General features: G+C 47.2%; 1 protein-coding gene across 4 annotated transcripts in view; it reads left to right on the forward strand.

The window, feature by feature from the left end:
- LPP (LIM domain containing preferred translocation partner in lipoma) overlaps positions 1–21,276 on the forward strand; it is a 429,876-nt gene that overhangs the window by 197,234 nt on the left and 211,366 nt on the right. For all 4 annotated transcript variants that reach the window (XM_088444790.1, XM_088444791.1, XM_088444788.1 and 1 more), the window contains 2 exons: positions 4,331–4,449; positions 14,525–14,647. In XM_088444790.1, the coding sequence (XP_088300916.1) occupies positions 4,331–4,449; positions 14,525–14,647 (242 nt within the window). The remainder of the gene's footprint in view (positions 1–4,330; positions 4,450–14,524; positions 14,648–21,276) is intronic.

The following is a 21,276-nucleotide window of genomic DNA, read 5'->3' on the forward strand; positions in this document are numbered from 1 at the left end:
ATAAGCATCATTTGCAATAGATGTTTTCTCATGACAGACACTTTGTTCATTTCCAGTGTTTTCACTGATTAGTAAAACAGTGATGTGCTCTGGCTTTATATCTACATACGATATCAAATAAATATTGTCATGGGGACAGTCTTCCACCTCATAAGCATGGATTTTAACTGAAGGTCTGCCTTCCACGTAATGGCTTTTGGTGCCTTACCATATGACTTTCACAAATACACCAGGAATGTATAAAAAAAAAAAAGCTTCTTTTCTCCAAATACCTTTTATGTTTAGTATGGACTACATTTAACACTGATGCTTAGGAGACCCCCTGGTGTGCATTTTAAAATGGTGAATCGTAGGATTCAGTCATTAACCACAAAACTGGCTAATATTTTTTTAAAACAATTGTCCCCAATTTTTTTTATTATGTAAATAATAAATATGTAAATCTGATTTAATATTTTTTTTAACAAAAATGCAAAATCATGTTTAGCTATTATTTACATAATGTGATAAAAAAAAAATTCAAAAATTTTAAGCAGATTTTTCAAAGTTTTATAGTCTAAAAAAAAAACAAAAAAACTTTGGGCCTGATTCAGACCCGCTCGCAAGCGGCTGTCCGCTCGCAAGTGGGTCGATGTTGTGCACTGCGCATGCGCACGACGGCGGGAGCTCCGTCGTGCGCATGCGCCAGACGCGACGAGCGAAGGACTTTCCTTCGCTCGTTGTGTCTGATCAAAGGGGGCGTGCTGTCGATGTTGATTGACAGCACGCCCCCTTTGGTGGGCATGCCGGGGGCGTGCCTCCCTGACAGGGGCGTTCCCAAGGGAACGCCTACTGTCAGAAGCCGGCCCACTGACATCACTAGTGATGTCAGTGGGAGTGATTTTGGCTCTGATAGAGCCAAAATCACTCCGGGCCTTGCGGTTGAAAAACTCAACCGCAGGCTCCGGCTCGCAGTGGCGATGGTCGCGATGGTCAAGACCATCGCGGCCATCAAACTGCACGCTCGTATAGGCTGTGGGTGGTGACCCACAGCTATACGAGCGTCCAGGAGGACGCTCCATAATTATGGAGGGCGGCCCTCATTCAGAGCGTGCGCTCTGCTCAGAGCGTACGGCTCTGAATGAGGGCCTTTGTGTATAAGTTTTAATACATTTATATCCATACTGTAGATAATCCATATTATTTTTAAGGTCTATCCCGTCTTCTCAATGCACACACAGCGGAGCCCCAATGGTTCCCATTGCAAGAGAGACAGGACAGACCTAAAACAGTGTTGGCCTGGCCATCTAAGTCTGTTCCATGTAATGGTGTATGTCTTTAACCATCGATAGAAACTGATTGAAGGTTAGCCATCGATGGCTGGGTGTTCTGTATGTTCTCTTGATATTGGCCACCAACATCGATGGTGCAGCATCTGTACTGCACCATCGATGGCTAAACACTTGCCATGGATCGCAGACCATTGATGGTTGCGAACCAATGATGGTTGATGGCTATCTCTACCTAGAAGAGGAGGACCAGACACTGGGAATGGGCTAATGAAGGGAGACTGGATGGGGTGGGACAGGGATGAGGGGGGGAGGGGATGTAGCCGGGGAGGGGGGCAGGGCAAGGCTGGACAGAGTGGAGGGCGTGATTTGGCAGAGCACGGGCTACAGTGCTCAGGATACATTGGGGGAGCTGCGAGTACAGTGTGGCCAAGAAGTCCCACAGAGATTGGCGGTTTCTGGAAGATAATCTTCCGGCAGCCGCCCAGTGGCCGTTTCTGACTGGTCGCATCATATGCAACCACGCCAGGCAAGTGGTTAATTAACATAGAATTAAATCTATACTTCCTATGTAAAATTGTCCCTAGACCAATCTGTTCCCAAATGGCAAAACTTTATAAATCAAATATACTAAATGCAGTCCATATATTTAAACATGCATTTCTACAACTGTGCATAGTGCATTGTATATAACATGTTAAAATGCATTAATATATTTCACATTATTGTGACTTATTTTCAAAACAATGTTTCTCTAGTCCCAGCACCCAGCTCTTTTAATTAACGCCCTTGGTGGTGCCGCCACCAGACACTGCTCTGGCGCCACATCGAGCTGCAACAGGTTTTAAAAATTTAAATCATTACACATGCACTCCACATTTAGTGCGTAGTGCCAATATGTCCCTTGCAGTGGAGTAACTAGGGTATTTGGAGCCCAGGGCAAGTAAAAAAAAAAACACTGAGCCCTCTCAAAGGGACGTGGCCACTGAAAATAAGGAAGGGTCAACATGACACACCACCGTTTCTCCTCACTCTGGGAACTTTCCATTCCATATGCACCTTTATGCCCCCAGTAGTAGTGCCCCTCTTGCAATGCCCCCCAGTAGTTGTGCCCCTTATGCAATGCTCCCTGATGTAGTGCCCCCAGTAGGGCCCCTTATGTAGTGCCCCCAGTTGTGCCCCTTATACAGTGCCCCCACTAGTGGTACCCCTTATATAGTGCCCCCGGCTAGTAGTGCCCCTTATCCAGTGCCCCCGGCTAGTAGTGCCCCTTATCCAGTGCCCCCGGCTAGTAGTGCCCCTTATACAGTGCCCCCGGGTAGTAGTGCTCCTTATACAGTGCCCCCTATACAATGCCCCCGGCCAGTAGTGCCCCTTACATATATAACTCAAAGACGCACACAAAGCAAAATACCTGAATCCCCACTCCTGCGCCTGCAGCAGTCCGCTCCTCCGTCGTCCTGCTCGGCACTATGGGAGAGATGTCATGACGTCTCTCCCTTCATCCACTGCTGGAGGCAGAAGGCGGAGCTCATGAGTGAGCTCCAGCCCGCCTGCGTCCATGGGTGCAGCAGCCAATGAGTCTGTCTGACTCTCATTGGCTGCTAAAACAAACGCCGCCGCCGAGTATTACACACACTCAGTGAGTGTGCTACCCGGCGCCGTGTTTGCTTTACTGTCTAGTGTGGGCCGCACTAAACTTACTGAAACCACTGACCTGGGCCACTCCGACGTTGCCCAGGGCATGTGCCCCGCCCTACTCCCTTTAGTTATGCCAAGTTTTTCTTGATAGCATTGCAGCATGTAAGTTTATTCGGTGGTTTCCATCTTGGCTGCATGCCTGTGATCATCGGCTATAGTTATGCATCTTTTTCACAGCCGCATATTGTGACCTAATTTGAACTGCCCCCTATATGCCTACAGATTGCATGCAGCAGGGCCCTCTTCTTCACATAGGAGTATGACCTAGGTTTTCAAACATGGTTCCAACCCAGGTCAGACCATGTTTACTCTGTACCTTCGATACCTGGGCCTGCCCTGCTAAACTCATGCCTAAATTGAGCTGATTGGTGGCTGTGGAGTACTCAGGTCGGATAACCCGGCTCGTGCCATTTACACTGCACCATTACCCAGGTCCATCCCGGGTCCAACCCTGGTAGCTGCCTTGGTTGGATTCCCAGGTCACTTGACCCGGGTTGTTATACAGGGACCCTTTTCCTCTGAGCCGCTACCTGGGAAGACCCAGCAAATACCCTTGATTACTGCAGCAGTGAAAAAGGGGTATTAATGTAATTAAGAATAGTGACTATAAATCTGCAGGTGGGGACATTTCCTTAATGAAATGTTAGTGTAGTTATGCCTGGAACTTGCCAGCATTTTTAATGAATTGACAGCAGATAACAGGTGGTTTGAAGGTATTTAGAGCCAAACAAATCCACCTACACAACTGCTAATTTCAGTCTTCATTTCTGTCAGTTTTTACCATGTAGGCAAATAACCAGAACTGGTTAGATATAGATATTGTTTAATTTTTTTGTACTGTTCAGCTGTTACCTCATTCTAAGGATGTCATCATATCAGAAATGTTATGTGCAACCTGCCAACTGACAAAACTGTCCTCATTCATTGCTTCTCCCGGCTTCAGTTTGTTCGATCTTTATAGTCTCTCTTTGGAGGTATATGAAATGAAACAAAAGTACTTATGAGAATTGCTTTTCTGAGTGTCCTGGATTGAACATGAGATCACGTGTGTCGGGGATTCAAGGGCAGCTGTACCAATAGCGTTTTATGAGTTTATGGACTTGAGTGTGTTGGAATTTTGTGTGTAATTTAACGATTTGAAGTTCTAAAGACAATCCTGAAATTGAGTTATCTATTTATATTGCAATTTTTTGCAAAATGAGGTGCTCTAGTTTACAAACCACTTTTTGTGTGGACTTAGATTAAAGTTTGTTAGCATCACATCTAAAATAATGATTAGAAATACATGTCCTCTTACTGCATAGTTTGTGAAATTATTTGGTGCGATTATAGAAAGAATCTCACATTTTGTTCTTCTACAGGGGATTTCCCTCCGCCTCCACCTCCACCTCCTGAGGATATGAGCAGCCTTCATCATACGTCTGCTGTTGGGAGGTTTCCTCCCCCACCTGCTCTCGATGAAGCAATGTTCAATGTTCAGGTAACCGTTTGGGGAATGAATGGGGAACACAAATAAGAAGTGACATTCTTACATTTAAAAAGATAACCATAATGCAGAATTGCTACGTGACTGTCATTTATTATCAGATTGAAGAATCATGTAATTTTCCATAAGGTGCAGTAACTTTAAAAAAACATTTAATAAACTGATCCCGATTCAACAGCAGCAGCAAGTGCTGCACAAAGCATAATACCCAGTGACCTGTAGAATCATGACTAAGTGACCAGAGGATCAATTGTTTGTAAAGCCATGACTGATCCATTCATAAATTCATCTGTAGTGCCTCCAGTAATCTGCCAACTGCTCCTTACAATTAAAGAGAGGACACAAGTCCTTTGTAAATGTAAGTTGAATCTACCAAATTTTGAAATGGGAAAATGAATGTATCAGCTTCCTTTTTCTTTCAGGAACCAATATTAAATTGGTGAAATCATTGTTCTAAACTTTGTCAGATTACTGATGTGGATGATCCATAGAGAAATCTATGTAAAATGTGTTTGTGTATGCAAATGCAAACCTTTGTTTCATGTATATTAAAACCTGTGTCTCAAAGAAAACCTGGTTGGGAAATGTAGGTGATGGTTACAGATTTTGTTTTTGAAGGATGTTAATTGGGAATTTGAAAAGTGTTATGATGTTAATGCAAATATAGTTTAAGTAAAAAAAGAGAAAAAATTAAATGTTAAAGTACTGAAGACGTAATGCCTTTATAATGGAAGAAACGTGTATGTGTGTCTGCTATGTGTCTGTAAATGATTTCAGGAGGAGCTCCTCGAAAGTGTGCTCGACTGTGCAGTGTACATGCAATGACATTACGCATTAACAACAACAACAACAACAACATCTATACTAAATAAATATATATATATAATATATTAGTATGCCCCTGGCGAAACATTTAATCAATTTGAACCCAGAACATACGTACGGAAAATGCTTAGCTAGATCATATGTTAATACGACGGAATCTTGTAATAAAGATGTGTGTGAAACATAACCGGCTAAGCCATACCCTTTTATAGTTTTTGGGGAGTGTTTTTTTTTATTGTAACATTTTGCCATTTTGTATGTGTGTGTATATATTTGGCCATGGACTCTGAAGCAGAGTGGACCGTTTCCAGGAGGTATTGCAAGCTGAGCCCCTTAAGATGCAAATGATAATGCACTGTTACTCCGCCTCACCGTCTCCCAGCCATCCACCAATCAGCGGCTGCCGGAAGCTCTCGTGGAAAGCAGAGAAAAGAGGCGTTGCTTTCGAGGCGCAAACCCGGTGCTGATTGGCTGGAAGTTGCGAACCAGGAATCGATGTGTTGGGGAAAGTAGGTGGGGGAAGAGCGCCCCCTACTGCTGCAGCCTCACGTGTTGTGCCGCCCGCGCGCCCTCCCTCATTATGTAATAGCTACGTCACGCAGCCAGGCGGCCAATCAAGAGCTGAACTGGGCAGAATGTAAGCCGTGTCCGCTCTTGGCTATGGCACCGGTTCCGTGTGAGAGCACAAACAACTAGTAGTATGTGAAAACAGCAGCCAGCGCCAGTCACCCCTATCCCGCTTTCCTCGGGTCACTGTGCCGGCTCTGTGTTCTGGTATTTTTCTTGACCGTTTCAGGTTAGCTAAACCAAAGCATTTATTATGGTTTTTGGCAATTTTTTTTTTCATCAAATTTTATACAGTTTTATTCCAAATTCTGTAATTTATTGCTGATTGCAATCCGTCGCAAAAGAATCGCATTAATATCTTAAGAGTGTTCCGGACAAAGGGACTAAGCAAATTATAAATATATATATATATATATATATATATATATATATATATATATATATATAGTGATGGGATCACTGGTACAGTGGTCACTGATAGATACGTTTGCCCTAGGTTTCTGACCTGTGTGTTTTAAACCCCCAGGAGAAAGTTTGCAGCGAAGCAAGCTTGAGTTTCGGCTTTTTGAAGAGCCGGTTTGGGACCTGCGGGTGTGGGTGTGAGGAGAGGGTGGGCTCCATCCACAACCCACTCCAGGTTTTGGTTTTTGCCTGTTAGCAGGCTCATTAGGGCTTCCACCTGAAACTGGTGGTGATAAGCTCTGTTCAGTTGTAGCTGTGGGTCTCATACCTGGGGGAGCAAGCAGGCTGGCTGGCTCAGAGACACTTGGTGAAAACTAACTGTGAATTCTGTGCATGCGCTTGTGTTGATGGTGGAGGCAATAGGCCCCACTGTTTCTATCGAGAGGGAACCTCTTGTCTAGTTAGCGCCCAGACGGGCTAGCGTTTATTTTTGTTTTGTTTTTCTTTTACGTTGCACAATAAAGACTGGCGCCGACCAGTTAGCACGAGAACCCAGACTGGTGTACTATTTTCCGGCTGCTGTGTGTGTGTGAAGAGGGAGTCCATCTACCCCAGGAGAGGGACCCCTAATCCAGTCCTGTTACAATACATATAAAATAAATATAGCCAATATTGTACGTTGACATTAAATTATAAAACCATTTTTGAGACTGTTTGACACAGCTTTAAGATCTTGTTAGGAAAGGCCTGCTTTGAATAAATTCTTCCACATATACAGTATTTCACAGTGTAAGTAGGAGGAGTTGTACAGCCCTGGATGCATGTTAAGACAGAGATTCCTAGAAAAATACATTCTGACAATAGAACCACAGATGAAGACTCAGAAATTGTGTAGTTATTTTGGTTAACATGCCCTTTGTACAGAGTCTACACTAGAGGTAGAAAACACTTATGCCAGCCTGAGCTGTGTAAAGCATGGAATGCTGTAAACTAAATTACATTCATTAGATGTGACAGCAACTAACTGAGCAATTGTCTGTCATTTGCCTAAAGTCCCTGAGATAAGAGAACTGATTGCAGACTTGTAAACCATCTGCAGGAGCATTGCTTAGCCACTCATGAAAGGTTAACAATCCAAACCACACAAAACAAATGAATGGCGCACGTGATAACATTACATTTACCAAGTCTTTTTATTTTATTTTTTATTTTAAACATGATCTTTCTTATGAATGTATGCCAATTAAAGCTTTGGCCATTTTATTTCTACAATGCCAGGAACAGTGTTGCAGATGCAGTTAGGTAAATTATATATCTTTAGAGAGATACTGTAAACTGAAGTGCCGTAAGTCATGGGATAGATGGGATGTAGTGATGAGACCGATGGCCGCCAGTCTCAATGCCAACAGCTGAATCCCAGCAAGGGATGCAACATAGGCGTCGAAATACTGACGCCTATGTTAATCCAGATGCCGGAAAGCCGAGGACGCTAGCCCGAACGAAGGTAAGTCCGGGGCGCCCTTAGCATTAGCCACGGGGGGGAGGGTTAGTATTAGGGAGTCAAGCGGGGTTAGCGTTAGGTTTGGGGGGGGGGGATTAGGGTTAGGCACCCCCAGGAGGGAGGGTTAGGGTTAGGCACCCCTAGGAGGGAGGGTTAGGGTTAGGCACCCCTAGGAGTGAGGATTAGGGTTAGGCACCCCCGGGGGGAGGTTAGGTTTAGGCACACCCCCCCAGAAGGGTTAGGTTTAGGGCTGCGGGGAGGGGGTGTTAGGTTTAGGCACTACTGGGAAAGGTTAGGGTTAGGCACCACTAAGAGAGGGTTAGGGGGGGAGAGGGGAGGGTTAGTATACTTGCCTACCCCAGTCGGGATGTCGAGCATCCGCTGTTTAGCCGCCGGCATTTCAATCCCATTCCGGATAGATGCCCCTAGTATTGTGTAGGACCACCTATAGCCTCTCGAAGTGCTGCAACTCAACGTGGCATTGATTCCACAAGTGGGACGGAAGACCTCTGGAAAGATGTTGACCCAGGCCTGCTGGATAGCTTCCCATAGCTCCCTGATATTTGTAGGTGCAGGATCTTGGTTGTGAATGGACCTCTCCACCACGTCCCATAAATACTTGATTGGATTCATGTCGGATGAACGTAGTGGCCACACCTTTCGGAAGAGCTGAAGAATGTTCATTGAACCTATTCAGGACATCTTGAGACAGATGAAACTGTGCATTATCCTGCTGGAAAATACCTTCGTTGTGGGGGTACATGAAGTCCATGAAGGGCTGCAAATGCAGTCCCCCAGTGTCCAATTAGCGATGTCACAAGTACGATTGAGGCACTGTTTCCAATGTCGTCGTGTTAACAGGGCACTCTGGTATGGCAGCTAAAGAACACTTCACTGACCTGCTGGATATGCTGGAAATGCTTTCCATTAGGTTTTCCCGGTACACACGTGACACCATAGATCAAGGAATGTTGAATGTCCACACAACTTCGAAAATGGAATATTCCAACTGTCGGGAACCCACTATCATACCATGTTTGAACTCCGTTAATGACGTCGCCTTGCCATGAGCAGCCTAGCTGGTGTTCAGATTGACTCATGAGATGTCAGATTATAACTGATGCAAGTCTGGGCATTTCCAAGACGTCACAGTATGGTGAGGCCACCTACTCCATGGCTTTTGGCACTTCAGTTTATTACTGTAACTTTTATTTTTGCTGAAAGCTTGGAGACCTATTTACTGAGTTATTCTGGCTATTAATGTCTAGCGGCACACACTCCATGCAGCTACAGATGTGTCCTTACACATCTTTGCTGCAGTTGTGCCAAAAAGCCCCTCTCAGCGCACCAAGTCCCGTGAGAAACTGCTAGCGCCGGGCGTCTTTGCCGAAAATGCATCTAAGTTAGATGCGACTAGGACACACCAGCAGACTGTGTCGATTAATTTGGTATGCGACACTTGTATATTTGTATGCGACTAATACCCCTTTCAGGCATACTGAGATTCCCGGGATTTTGGCCTGCTTCGACCAGAATTCCCAGGTCTCGTGTATGTCTGAAAGGTACCTACCCATAAGTACGTTCCCGAGTAGCCGACTCTGCAATTGACCAGGGAATTTCCCGGGACTTAAGTCCCAGGAAGACAACCCTGCTCTAGTCTGAATGGCGCATCCCAGGAATTTACTCCCGGGTTGCACCAAGCAGCTTCTAATTGGCCGGCTATGGCTGGTTACTGCATGATGATGACCTCATCAGTGGCAGCTGGGAGAGGAGAGAGACCGCACACGTGACTGTTCTTGTTGGTCCACTGGGTAGTGGCAAAACACCTTTTGCATATGAACACACATGTCATACTTATTTTAAACCACATGGTGACTGGTGGGATGGATAAATTGTACAGACTGAAGTAGTCATTAAGCATGTGATTGAATAGTAGTCAAAACCCAGCTTTTGTCTGACGGGTCGACTCAGGAATTTCCTAGGTAGAAGATGTAATGTAATTAGGGGGGTCTTGACCAAATAACTGGGATTTTGCACAGGAGAAAATCCCGGGTCTGAGCATGGAATTTCCCGGGCCGTATGTCTGAAAAGGGTATAAAGGTGCCCATACACTTTGCGATTTGCATATCTTGTATGTACAGTAATCGCCCTTGAACTCTCTCCGGCAGCTGAGGTGAACGATGTGCAGCAAAAGCTGCACGATGCTCACCCAATCTATCGTGCGCGATCTAATGATTTGCATGATCATTAGATCGAGTGCGATATGACACAGATGCATGTAGCATGGACCAGGGAGATCTGTGCTACATGCTTCTGTGTCATTGACACAGAAGCACGGATGGGATCAGAGACACCCATCTGTGCTGCTGCGGTAAAAATGATAAAAAAAAAAAAAACCTGTGTAAAAAAAAAAAAAAAATGGCGAGCAACCAGCCAATAAATACAGTGGACAAATGACGTAGGGCTCCCCTCTACTAAAGCATAACCAGCAACGGGCTAGTCAGAACCAGCCCTGGTTTCCAAAATACGGGGCCAAACGACGTAGGGGACCCCCGTACTTTGAACAACAAGCACTGGACTCTGATCCGGACCTGGTTATGGAAATACAGGGGCTGTGCTTAAGTACAAGGGACCCCTACGTCATTTGTCCCCTGTATTAGCACAACCAGCACTGGGTCACTAAAAGCCGGTGGCTGGTTGTTATTTTTGGGGGGATGCCATTTTTTTTTTCCGTGCTCTGTTTTAATGACACAGATGCATGTAGCACGGATATCCCTGGTCCGTGCTACATGCATCGCTATCATGAATAATGTGCGCAAACACCGTATGATGTTTGTCACATTGTACACTATAGGTCGAAATTTTACTGCAGGTTCAGTTGATCTACGATGCCAATACACGACGCTGGGGACGCCATCATAATCTTACTGGAATACACCACTTTTTCACGATTGGTCGTTACAAATTATCTAAAACGGCCAAATCGTGTAAAAAATCTCAGTGTATGGGCACCTTAAGTCTCTAAATCTGTATACAATGTGCTACAGCCTTTTTAATTCTGAATTCCGTTGTGGTTCATATACAGTACAGACTCGGGTGCACACAGATGTACAAGTGTTGCATATCAAATTAATCAGCACAGTTTGCTGATGCGCCCTCGTCTCATCATATTGCGACTTAGACGCTAGCAGAGTAGCATGGGAATTGGCGGCTCACTCACACCAGGCAAATTGCGTTACGTGGTGTATTGAGGCTTAGATGTATGAGGACACAACTGTAGGTGTCCTTAGCACCTTGCTGAATCATTTCTTGGTGTTTCTCTAATAATGTACGGATTCAAATGCACTTTTCTCAGTAGAGGTTGTACAATCATATGTTGTATATATCAATATGGTAGCAATCTGCACAATTTGGGGCCGATTTAATTAATTTAATTGCCTGTGATGGCTGCCGGCTTTGTGAATATAGGTCAGCGGCTGATTTCTGCTGGTAGACTGAATGTTCGAGCAGAGATCATCTCCGTAATTACACTTATAAACTGACTGGAAGCCGGCGTCTAATTGAATAGGCCCCATATTACATTTTGGTCTATAACAGTGTGGTGGTACCCTTTTTTTAATTTTTTTTTTTTGTGTTGAGCTTTTTTTTCTATTAAGGTTAGTTTAGAATTAAAACACAGTGTGTAGATACTATACATTTCATGACCTGCTTCTTCAGTCTCTTGACTATCTAATAAAGCAGAAATTCTACTTAGAAATCTAATGACTTATGGCTATGTCAGGTAAAGCTCCTTAAACTGCAAAGGGACCACTACTCTTCACATTGTATCTGTGTATGTCAGGGGTATTTATGTGCTAAGATATTATTACAGTGTGGCAATTGTATTGATTTTGTAATATTTATTTAGAAGAATCTGATTTACAGGTGTATCCTCGCATATGTTTGCTTCAGTTGCGTCAAACAGTTCCTCTCAGAGCGCCAATGTCCTATAAGACTCTGCTAGCGTCTGGAGTATTTTTTTTTTGCCTAAAAAGTCGCAACTAGGACACTCCAGGAGACTGCTGATTAATTATATGCGACACTTGTATATCTGTGTGCGACTGAGTCTGCATCTTTTTTCTATGCCAAGTTCCGTTTACAGACTCGGTCGCACACAGATATATAAGTGTCGCATATCAAATTAATCAGCAGTCTGCTGGTGCGTCATAGTCACCACATTGCGACTTAGATGCATTTTCTTTAAAAAAATAAAAAAAAGACTCCCAACAGAGCCTTGCGGAACCTGGTGGCTCACTCGCTCCAGGCATGTCGCGCTGCGTGGCGTATTGTGGATGGGCATAGAAACTGTAATGTTTATGCTCTCGCTGGCTCCATATTGGGCATAAATATATCCTTCACCCCTAAGTATTTTCTTTTACCGCTGTCTCCCTGATGCCACTCGTCATCTTTTACCGCTTCTATCCCTTTCCTCACTTCTTTGTTTTTTTTACTTTTCTCTTTCCTTTTGTTTTGTGTTTTTGCATTTGTTATCTATCATGAGTTACTTCCCTTCTTCCTTTGCTCTTACCAGATCTCCCATACTTCTATTTTTTATTTATTTTGTACAGCTCTCTCTACACAAAATTCTTTATGTGATTGCATATATATGTATTTGTGACTCATAGTCAAACACTCTTCGTTATTTTTGTTGTTGTTCTCTAAACATTATTGCTGTACCATTTGTCATTTCTAGACCTCTACATAGGTCAATTGCCTTTGGTCTCTAAATGATGGGTTAGAACTGCGCTCTGCTGTATGGGCAGATGGGATGTGAGATGTATTGTTTGTGTCGGGGTGCTGCACCTTCCTAAAAGCAGGAGTACCGGGTCCTGTGTAACGATAGAATGGGGTAGAGGGTGCGCTCGCCCTATGGGTGTAATGCTGGAGTAGTAGTGTGTTGTGGTCTTTTGTGTTCGATGTTGTGTGTGGAGTGATGGGGTGTAGGGAGGGAAGGGGGTCTAATGGACTGGAGGTGGTGGGTGAGGAAATGAAGACAGAGGCAGAAATGGGGGCCAAAGGGTTTATTGGAAAAAAACAGTACTAATCCTGTTCGGTCCCAGGCACCCAGGTGGGGTGAGCGATCCACTTAGGGGTGTGTGTGGGTGAAGACTGGGGCGGTGAGTGGACCCTTTTAGGGGGCTCCTTTCCGTGCAGTTCAATAGACCGGCACGTTACCCCTGCTGGACCTTTGGTCAACAGTCTTAGGATGTCTCGGGAGGAGGGGAGTGGTGGGTTGGCAGTAGGTCTGGCGGTTGTGGATGTACACCCTGGCGGCGTCCCGCGCAGGGGCATAAGTCTCGGAGTCACTTACCTACCGGTAGGATTTGTTGGTGAAAAAGGCTTGGGCTGCTGGTAGCTGGTGTTAGTTTCCTTTTGCAGATGTGGTGTTGGATGGCTGCTGCGGTGTCAGCGGTTGAAGGAAGCTCTGTGTGTGGTAGTGGCTTGCTGGTGCACTGTGGGGCTTGGTGCACCGCGTTGCTGGCGTTCTGTTCCCGCTGCCTGGTGGGTGCCTGCTGGTGTGGATCGCTTAGGGATTGCTGCTGGACGAACAGCTGTGAGTGGAGCTGGTGTTGGTTGCTCCCAGGGGGCAGTGCGTGGTCGCCTGGGTCTAGCAGGTGGAGTGGTGATCAAGAGGGGTGCGCAGGGCTTTGCTAGGTGTGATGCCCAGCGCGGCCCTGTGGGTGGTGGGTAGAGAGGGTTCTGGAAGCAGCAAGGCTCGACCGAGTTCTCCGCGGGAGTGAAGAGCTCTGGTGTAAGCTGGCTGTGGTGTCAGAATGTAGGGGTAACCGACGCGTTTCGGCAGGGGCTCTGCCTTCTTCAAGGAGGTAAGAAGTGTGGCTATGCATGTGTGAGGTTTAAATGTGGAACTTCCGGGTTCTGTGTTTGTCAGGTGGTGGAGATGACCAATCAGGGCTAAGAGTGGGTGTGGCCCATGTATCTGATAGGTCGTGGGTGATTGTGCGAGGCTAAGCCTGTGGTTGGGTTATAACGTCACGTGGTTTGGGCAGCCAATGGTGTGCTGTGCTGCTGTGGGTGTGTTAGCTGGGGCTCGTGTCTGGGTGCATATGTGGCTGGTATGGGGATTGTGACCGGCTGTGAATGGTCAGCGGCGGTCATGTGGTGTCGGCAGCCAATCGTGTGCTCTGCTGGTGTGGGTGTGTATGCTGGGGCTGGTGTGCTTTAATGCATTATGCAGCTGCTATGGGGATCGAGAACGGGTGCGGTTGGTTGGAGGTGGTCACGTGGTGCTGGCAGCCAATCTTGTGCTGTGTAGGGTTTCTGTATGTTTACATGGGTTAAGGTGACAGCTGGCTCTGGCGTGCGTTGGGCGGAGGAGGTATGCGGAGTGTTTTGTGCTGTGTGGAGGATTTAATGAGCGGGCAGGGGCATGTGGCGAGTAGGGTGGGGGTCAGGGGCACCGGGGTGTGTAAGGCAATTATTGTGGAGGTGGGGATGTGAAACCGCATTGTCGTGGTAGTTTAGTCCCGTGGTGCAGGCGAGCAAAAAACATGCGCTGTGATAGGCTGGGTGTGTGTATGGGGGTGATTATGAGGGTGATGGTTGGTGGCTCGGATGACCACAGGGGTCCGAGGAGGTGTGGATGGGCATCTCTCCGGGGATTGGTCTCTAATCCGTCCAATAAAATTGTCTGTTTAAAAAAAAAAATATTAAAATGAAATAAAATGGTAACTAAATAAACATAATTAACTTAAAACTTTTATGTATGTCCCTCAGGTAAACACAGGGGGTAAGACCATAGAGGAGCGACGCTCAAGCCTAGATGCAGAGATTGACTCCTTGACAAGTATCTTGGCTGATCTGGAAAGCAGTTCTCCATACAAGCCACGGACAAGTCAGGTAAAATTCACAGCTTGAGAGTGCCTTGTATAACTCGTATAACTCGTATAACTCATGCTGTTATTGCAGGGCAATAAGACCTTAGTCTCTCACACCAATTATTGTTCTTCCCTCTAGAGCAGGGGTGAGCAATAAGTGGCCTTCCAACTGTGTTGAACTACACATCCCAGCATGCCCTGATAGCTAAATTTTGACAGGGCATGCTGGGATGTGTAGTCCCACAGCAGCTGGAGGGGAGGCTTATTGCCCATCCCTGCTATAGAGCAATGAAGCCGTATTTCCTTTCAGACGTGTCACCAAATGATGTCAAAAGCAGCAATCTGCATTTCAATCCCACTGTAATTTTTTACAGCTTCCCTTATTTGCAAACGCAAACTGATTTCTACAGGCAAGTCTACTATGAGAAACATAAGGCTTGTTGTGTACAAGTTAGGTTTGCAGTAGTTTTCATCCTTTCTACTTCAGGGTCCATAGGGTATCCGCAGGATACCTTGGGGTATAGGTGATGACGTCAGGCATTGGGCACCATAGAGTTAAAACTTTCAGCCTCCCAGGATGCATTAGGGTCCCCCTCCTATACCCCGCCCCCGAGCCAAGGCATCTCAGTTTAGTTTGGTGCCCGGCCGGAGTCGGATGCACCTGTTAGAGGGGGGCTTAGAAGAGCTCCTGAAGCTTTTTACAATACAGCTGTGGATGCACATCTGGAAGTACAGCATGGACAGTCAGTGCTGAAGTCCATGCTGTTTTCCCCTACACCCCCGCCGGTACCAGAACGCCGGTACCGATCCGGGGATGCTGGTAAGCGTCTGGGGTCACAGCTAGCGGTGACCCCAGATGTTTTGGGGCCATGGCCGGATCTAAGGGGGACAGCAAGGTAAGCAGCGGGGCTCCGCGGTGGGACCCTGCTGAATATGGTCCACAGTCCCCAGGCAGAGGGCTCCCTGGGGACTGGCTGCAGCGTGGAGCCAGGTACTAACCTGCGCTTCCACTACCCCCCTGGGACAGCTGGACCGCGGCTGAGCGGTAGCGCTGCGGCGTCCCAGGGGTTAAATGCATGCCAGGGGAGCGCGCCTTCCCTGTCTCACAGCCGGCTCCTCCCCCGCTGCACACAGCCCTTTCTGCACACGCCGACTGGCCCTGTGGCAGCGCTCCTCCCCCAGGCCGGCCTCCTCTATACTCCTCGGCGGCCATCTTCTCTGAACACATGGTGAGCGCTGCTGGAAGCCTGGAAAGGTGGCATCGCGGTCTGGGTCCCCCGGCATACCTCTCCTCCGTTAAGGTTCAGGTCAGTGTATGCAGCGTTGTGTCCTACCAGGCTCCTTGTCTGCGTAGTTGAGTAACAACGCTGATAGTGCAGGAATTAACTTATATCAATGAAGCGGCCTTGGATGCCAGTACCCTGGCACCGGATTTCTTCGGCTGCGGTAGCTGCTCGACGCACCTTATGGTTGCGATCTTGGAAGGCGGACGCTGATTCCAAGAAGGGCTTGGAAGCTTTGCCGTTTAATGGAGAAGTCCTATTTGGTCTGGATCTGGACAAAATCGTAGCCACACTGGCGGCAGCCAAGTCGGCATGTCTTCCATCTGCTGCCGTCCCTTCCAGTTCTGGTAGGTCGTCCTTTCGGGCTTACAGGGCCCAGGGTAGGCCTAAGACTCAGTCCTTTCCCAGACAGGCTGGCCCCAAAAAATCGGCCAAGCCCCGGAAACAGGCCTGGAGTACCAGACATCCGGCCCCTAAGCCGGATGACAAGCCTGCGGCCTGACGGTCTGGGCCTCCCTTTGGGGGATCCCAAAGTGGGAGGCCATCTGCTGCAGTTCGCCCAGTGTTGGTCGGTTGCCACGACAGACACTTGGGTTCACGAGGTGGTTTCTCACGGGTATGCCCTCTCCTTTCGGCACAGGCCCCCGTCCCGATTCTTCACCACGGGTCTTCCATCAGACCGGAACAAAGCAGTGGAACTGCGGAAAGTCTTGCACACTATGCTCCAGGCTGGAGTTATAGTGCCTGTTCCATTCTCCCAGAGGGGCCAGGGTTTCTATTCCAATCTGTTTTTGGTGCAGAAACTCAATGGGTCGTATCGTCCGATCCTCAACCTCAAAGCACTCAACAAGTCTTTGCGGGTGCCGAGGTTTCGGATGGAGACCCTACGGTCCATCATTCTGGCGCTGGAACCTGGGGATTACATGGTGTCGTTGGACATACAGGACGCTTACCTGCATGTCCCTATTCTTTTACGCCATCAACAGTTTCTCAGGTTTGCAATCCGCAACGACCACTTTCAGTTCCGGGCGTTACCTTTTGGGCTGGCGACAGCACCACGTGTATTCACCAAGGTGATGGCGGTTATGGCGGCTTCTCTGCAGCTACAGGTAGTCCGCATGTTACCGTACTTGGACGACCTTCTGTTGGTGGCAGGATCTCCAGAGCTCCTTCTACGTCATTTGGACCTGACCATGCGGTACTGCAACGGCACGGCTGGTTGATAAACTGGCAGAAGTCCACCCTGATCCCATCCCAGAGGATTCTGCACCTCGGAGCCTTATTGGACTCTGGACAGCAAAGGATCTTTGTGACTGGGGAAAAGATCTCGGTCTTGCAGTCGAGGGTGCGCAGTTGTCTGCAGAGTCGCCATGTGTCTCTACACTCGGCGATGAAGTTACTGGACTCCATGGTCTCAGTATTCGACATGGTGGAATATGCCCAGTTTCACTCCAGACCTCTTCAGCAGTTGATCCTGTCCAAATGGGATGGACTGTCTCAGACTCTAAAATCACAGACAATGGTGTTCACTCCGGAGGTTCGCCTGTCTCTAACCTGGTGGTTGCAGACGACCCATCTCAACAAGGGTCGTCCGTTCTGGGTGGCGAATTGGGTCCTGTTGACAACGGACGCCAGTCTTTGGGGCTGGGGAGCAGTCACGGGTCCACACTTGTTCCAGGGCAGGTGGACTCGGGCGGAAACGGAGCTTCCAATAAACATCTTGGAACTCCGAGCGGTTTTCAATGCTCTCCAGCAGGCACATCGGGTTCTCCAAGGTCACCCAGTGCAGGTCCAGTCGGACAACGCTACCACCGTGGCCTACATAAATCGGCAAGGAGGAACCCGAAGTCGGGCGGCTCTCGTGGAGGTGTCCCGGATTCTGGTTTGGGCGGAACGCAATCTTCCGGCCATATCAGCAGTCTTCATCCCGGGACTCCTAAACTGGGAGGCGGACTTTCTCAGTCGCCAGGACGTTCATCCGGGGGAATGGTGTCTGCACCAGGATGTCTTTCAACTTCTGGTGGACAGGTGGGGTCTTCCAGAGATCGACCTCATGGCGTCACGGCACAACAACAAGTTGCCGGTGTACGGGTCTCGCACAAGAGACGAAAAGGCGTCTCTGGTGGATGCTCTGTCCGTCCAGTGGACGTTCCGGTTTGCTTATCTGTTTCCTCCGGTTTCCCTTCCACGGGTAATCTGGAAATTCAAACAGGAAGGAGGGACGCTCCTGTTGATAGCTCCCGCGTGGCCCAGGAGGCACTGGTTCTCAGACCTCCAGGGTCTGTCCGTGGACATTCCTCTGCGGTTGCTGTTACGACCGGACCTCCTGTCACAGGGTCCTTGTCTTCACCCGGACCTGACTCGGCTGTCTTTGACGGCGTGGCTGTTGAGACGGCCATGTTAAGGTCCAGGGGGTTTTCACAGCTCTGTAGTGCAAACAATGCTACGGGCTCGGAAACCATCCTCTGCAAGGATATACCATCGAGTGTGGCATACGTTCTTCCAGTGGTGTCGACCGAGAGGTTATGCCCCTCGGGAGTTCGGTCTGTCTAGAGTGTTAGCCTTCCTGCAGGCGGGACTGGACCATGGGCTTCGCCTTGCGTCTCTGAAGGTGCAGGTGTCTGCCCTGTCCATCTGGTTCCATCGTAGGATTGCTGCAATCCCTGATGTGCGCACCTTTATGCAAGGTGTTCTCAGAATTCAGCCACCTTTTGTTCCACCGGTGGCACCTTGGGATTTAGCTGTGGTCCTGAGGGCTCTCTAGGGACCACCATTTGAACCACTGGGCTCAGTGGACCTCAAATAGCTGACAGCTAAAAAATTTTCCTTCTGGCCATTGCTTCAGCCAGACGTGTTTCTGACTTAGGGGCTCTCTCCTGTAGACCCTCTTTTCTGATTTTCATAGGAACAGGGCAGTGCTGCGCACTCGTACTGGTTTCCTTCCTAAAGTTGTCTCAAGTTTTCACATCAACGAGGAAATCGTTGTGCCGGCTTTTAACTCACCTGATCTTTCAGTGGGTGAGGCCACTTTGGACGTTGTGCGGGCCTTGAGGATTTATGTTGACCGCACTTCTTCGTTTAGGAAGTCGGACGCCTTGTTTGTCCTCTATGGCTTCCGTAAAAAGGGTTGGCCTGCTTCAAAGCAGACTTTGGCAGGCTGGATTCGTATGGCCATTTCAGAAGCTTATCTTCATGAAGGCCTTCCGGTTCCTTCCTCTGTGAGGGCTCAATCCACTAGGTCTGTGGGTCCTTCGTGGGCTACTCGACGTGGTGCCTCTGCAGTCCAGATCTGCAAGGCTGCCACATGGTCCTCGGTCCATACCTTTGTGAGGTATTACGCGTTTGACACCTTTGCGTCTCAGGATGCTTCCTTCGGGCGGCGGATTCTCCTTTCAGCACAGGAGCGTCCCCACCCTTAAAGGATACTGCTTTGGGACATCCCCAAGGTATCCTGTGGATACCCTTGTGGACCCTGAAGTAGAAAATATGAGAGATGGTAAGACCTTACCTTTGTTATCTCTATTTCTACGAAGTCCATAGGGTTCCACAGGACTCCCGCCCTGTCGCACCTGTACTGCAGATGGGCTTTGCTCTGGTCACCGGTTTTTCCGTCTCCCTTTGGTGAGAATGTGATTCTTGTGTGTGTCCAGATCTTTTTTTCTCTCTTCCTTCTCCTCCTCTGCCCTATGGCTTGGTACGTAACTGAGATTCCTTGGCTCGGGGGCGGGGTATAGGAGGGGGACCCTAGTGCATCCTGGGAGGCTGAAAGCTTTAACTCTATGGTGCCCGATGCCTGACGTCATCACCTATACCCCAAGGTATCCTGTGGAACCCTATGGACTTCGTAGAAATAGAGATAACAAAGGTAAGGTCTTACCATATCTCATGTTTTCTCATGGGATGCATAGGCAAACACGGGGGTGGGGTGGGGGTCCTGTTGCCTGGAAACCCACCATCACGACCAACAAATGCTGCATGTTCTCAGTATCACAAAATAAATTAGCACCACTTGTAGTTCTTTTAACAAGTGTCAGCCAGTAATGAATACACTTGTGCACCAACTAGGATATCTGGAAAACATGCACTGTTGCACTGCTATAGACCATCTATAGAATTAATTATTAATACTGTTATCCAGAGCAGTGCTAGGTTCTTCTGCCTCTCCCCCAGACTCTCTTTATTGCTCCCATGCTTTGGAATCTTGACCATATGTGAAATAAAACAATACAGTTCAGGCAGGATGGCCCTACTGCTGCATTTAATGGCTTACTGTGATTGCTGATCCTCTATATGTTGGAATTATGACATACACTACACTTTGAATGATACATATTGAAGCTTTTTAAATGCTAATTAACTAATTAATTAACTTAATTAACTGGCCACACTTACTCTAATATCAAGCATTTAATAATCATGGGTTCGCCCTTGGGATGGCTGTCTGTTGACACATCTATATTGAAATGCATTCTTTTGGTCAATTACAGTTGTTGTGAAAAATAATAAAATGGTAAATATAATTTTTTTACTAATAAAAATGTTGTTTTGATGCATCCAGCCTTGCACTGAAATACAGATGTTCCCCTACTTCTTGTTTGGTTATCTAGTAGAGCAGTAATTCCCAAAGACCGTGCTAACAGGCCACGTATATTCATAAAGGAATAAAACTTCTGTTCTCTTTGCAATCCAGCAATACAAAATAGTGGTTGCTCATATCAGCTTAATGGTTTTCACAGGTGCTTGCTTGTAAAGGGAGGGGTTTACTCTGCAGAAAAAAGTTTCCTTCCAGCACACTGCAAAAAAACACCAACAATGCGTGAATACTACATGATAAAAGAAATCCAGTGGTCTTTGTTGCATATATTTGCAAATACATGGTTAGATGCCGGGCCACTTAAGGGCTCCTCTGTACCGACGTCTCTAGCGCTACATAATAATAGCACCCACTCTGGGTCATAATTGCATACTGTTGTGCCACATAACAGTACATACATAAATATATTTAAGTTGAGAGCTAACTCACCTAGGAGGTACCCCAGAAACCTCCAAATAGCACTACAAGAACCAGCAAACCCTCCCAATGCTGGTCCCATCCATGTCTCTCAGAACAGCAATACAAAATAATGGTTGCTCTTATTAGGCTTCTATATATATGGTTATATATAGCTAGCCATGGCCAAAAGTGTTGAGAATGACATAAGTATTGGTTTTCACAAAGTTTGCTGCTTCTGTGTTTTTAGACCTTTTTATCAGATGGTACTATGGGTATACTGAAATAAAATTACAAGCATCCTGAGACCATTCATATGTGGGGTTGCTTCTCAGCTAAGAGAGTGGGATCACTCACAATTTTGCCTAAGAACACAGC

The sequence above is a fragment of the Taudactylus pleione genome, unplaced genomic scaffold (genome assembly GCF_031769625.1).
Source record: "Taudactylus pleione unplaced genomic scaffold, aTauple2 ptg000372l, whole genome shotgun sequence".
Classification (NCBI taxonomy): domain Eukaryota; kingdom Metazoa; phylum Chordata; class Amphibia; order Anura; family Myobatrachidae; genus Taudactylus; species Taudactylus pleione.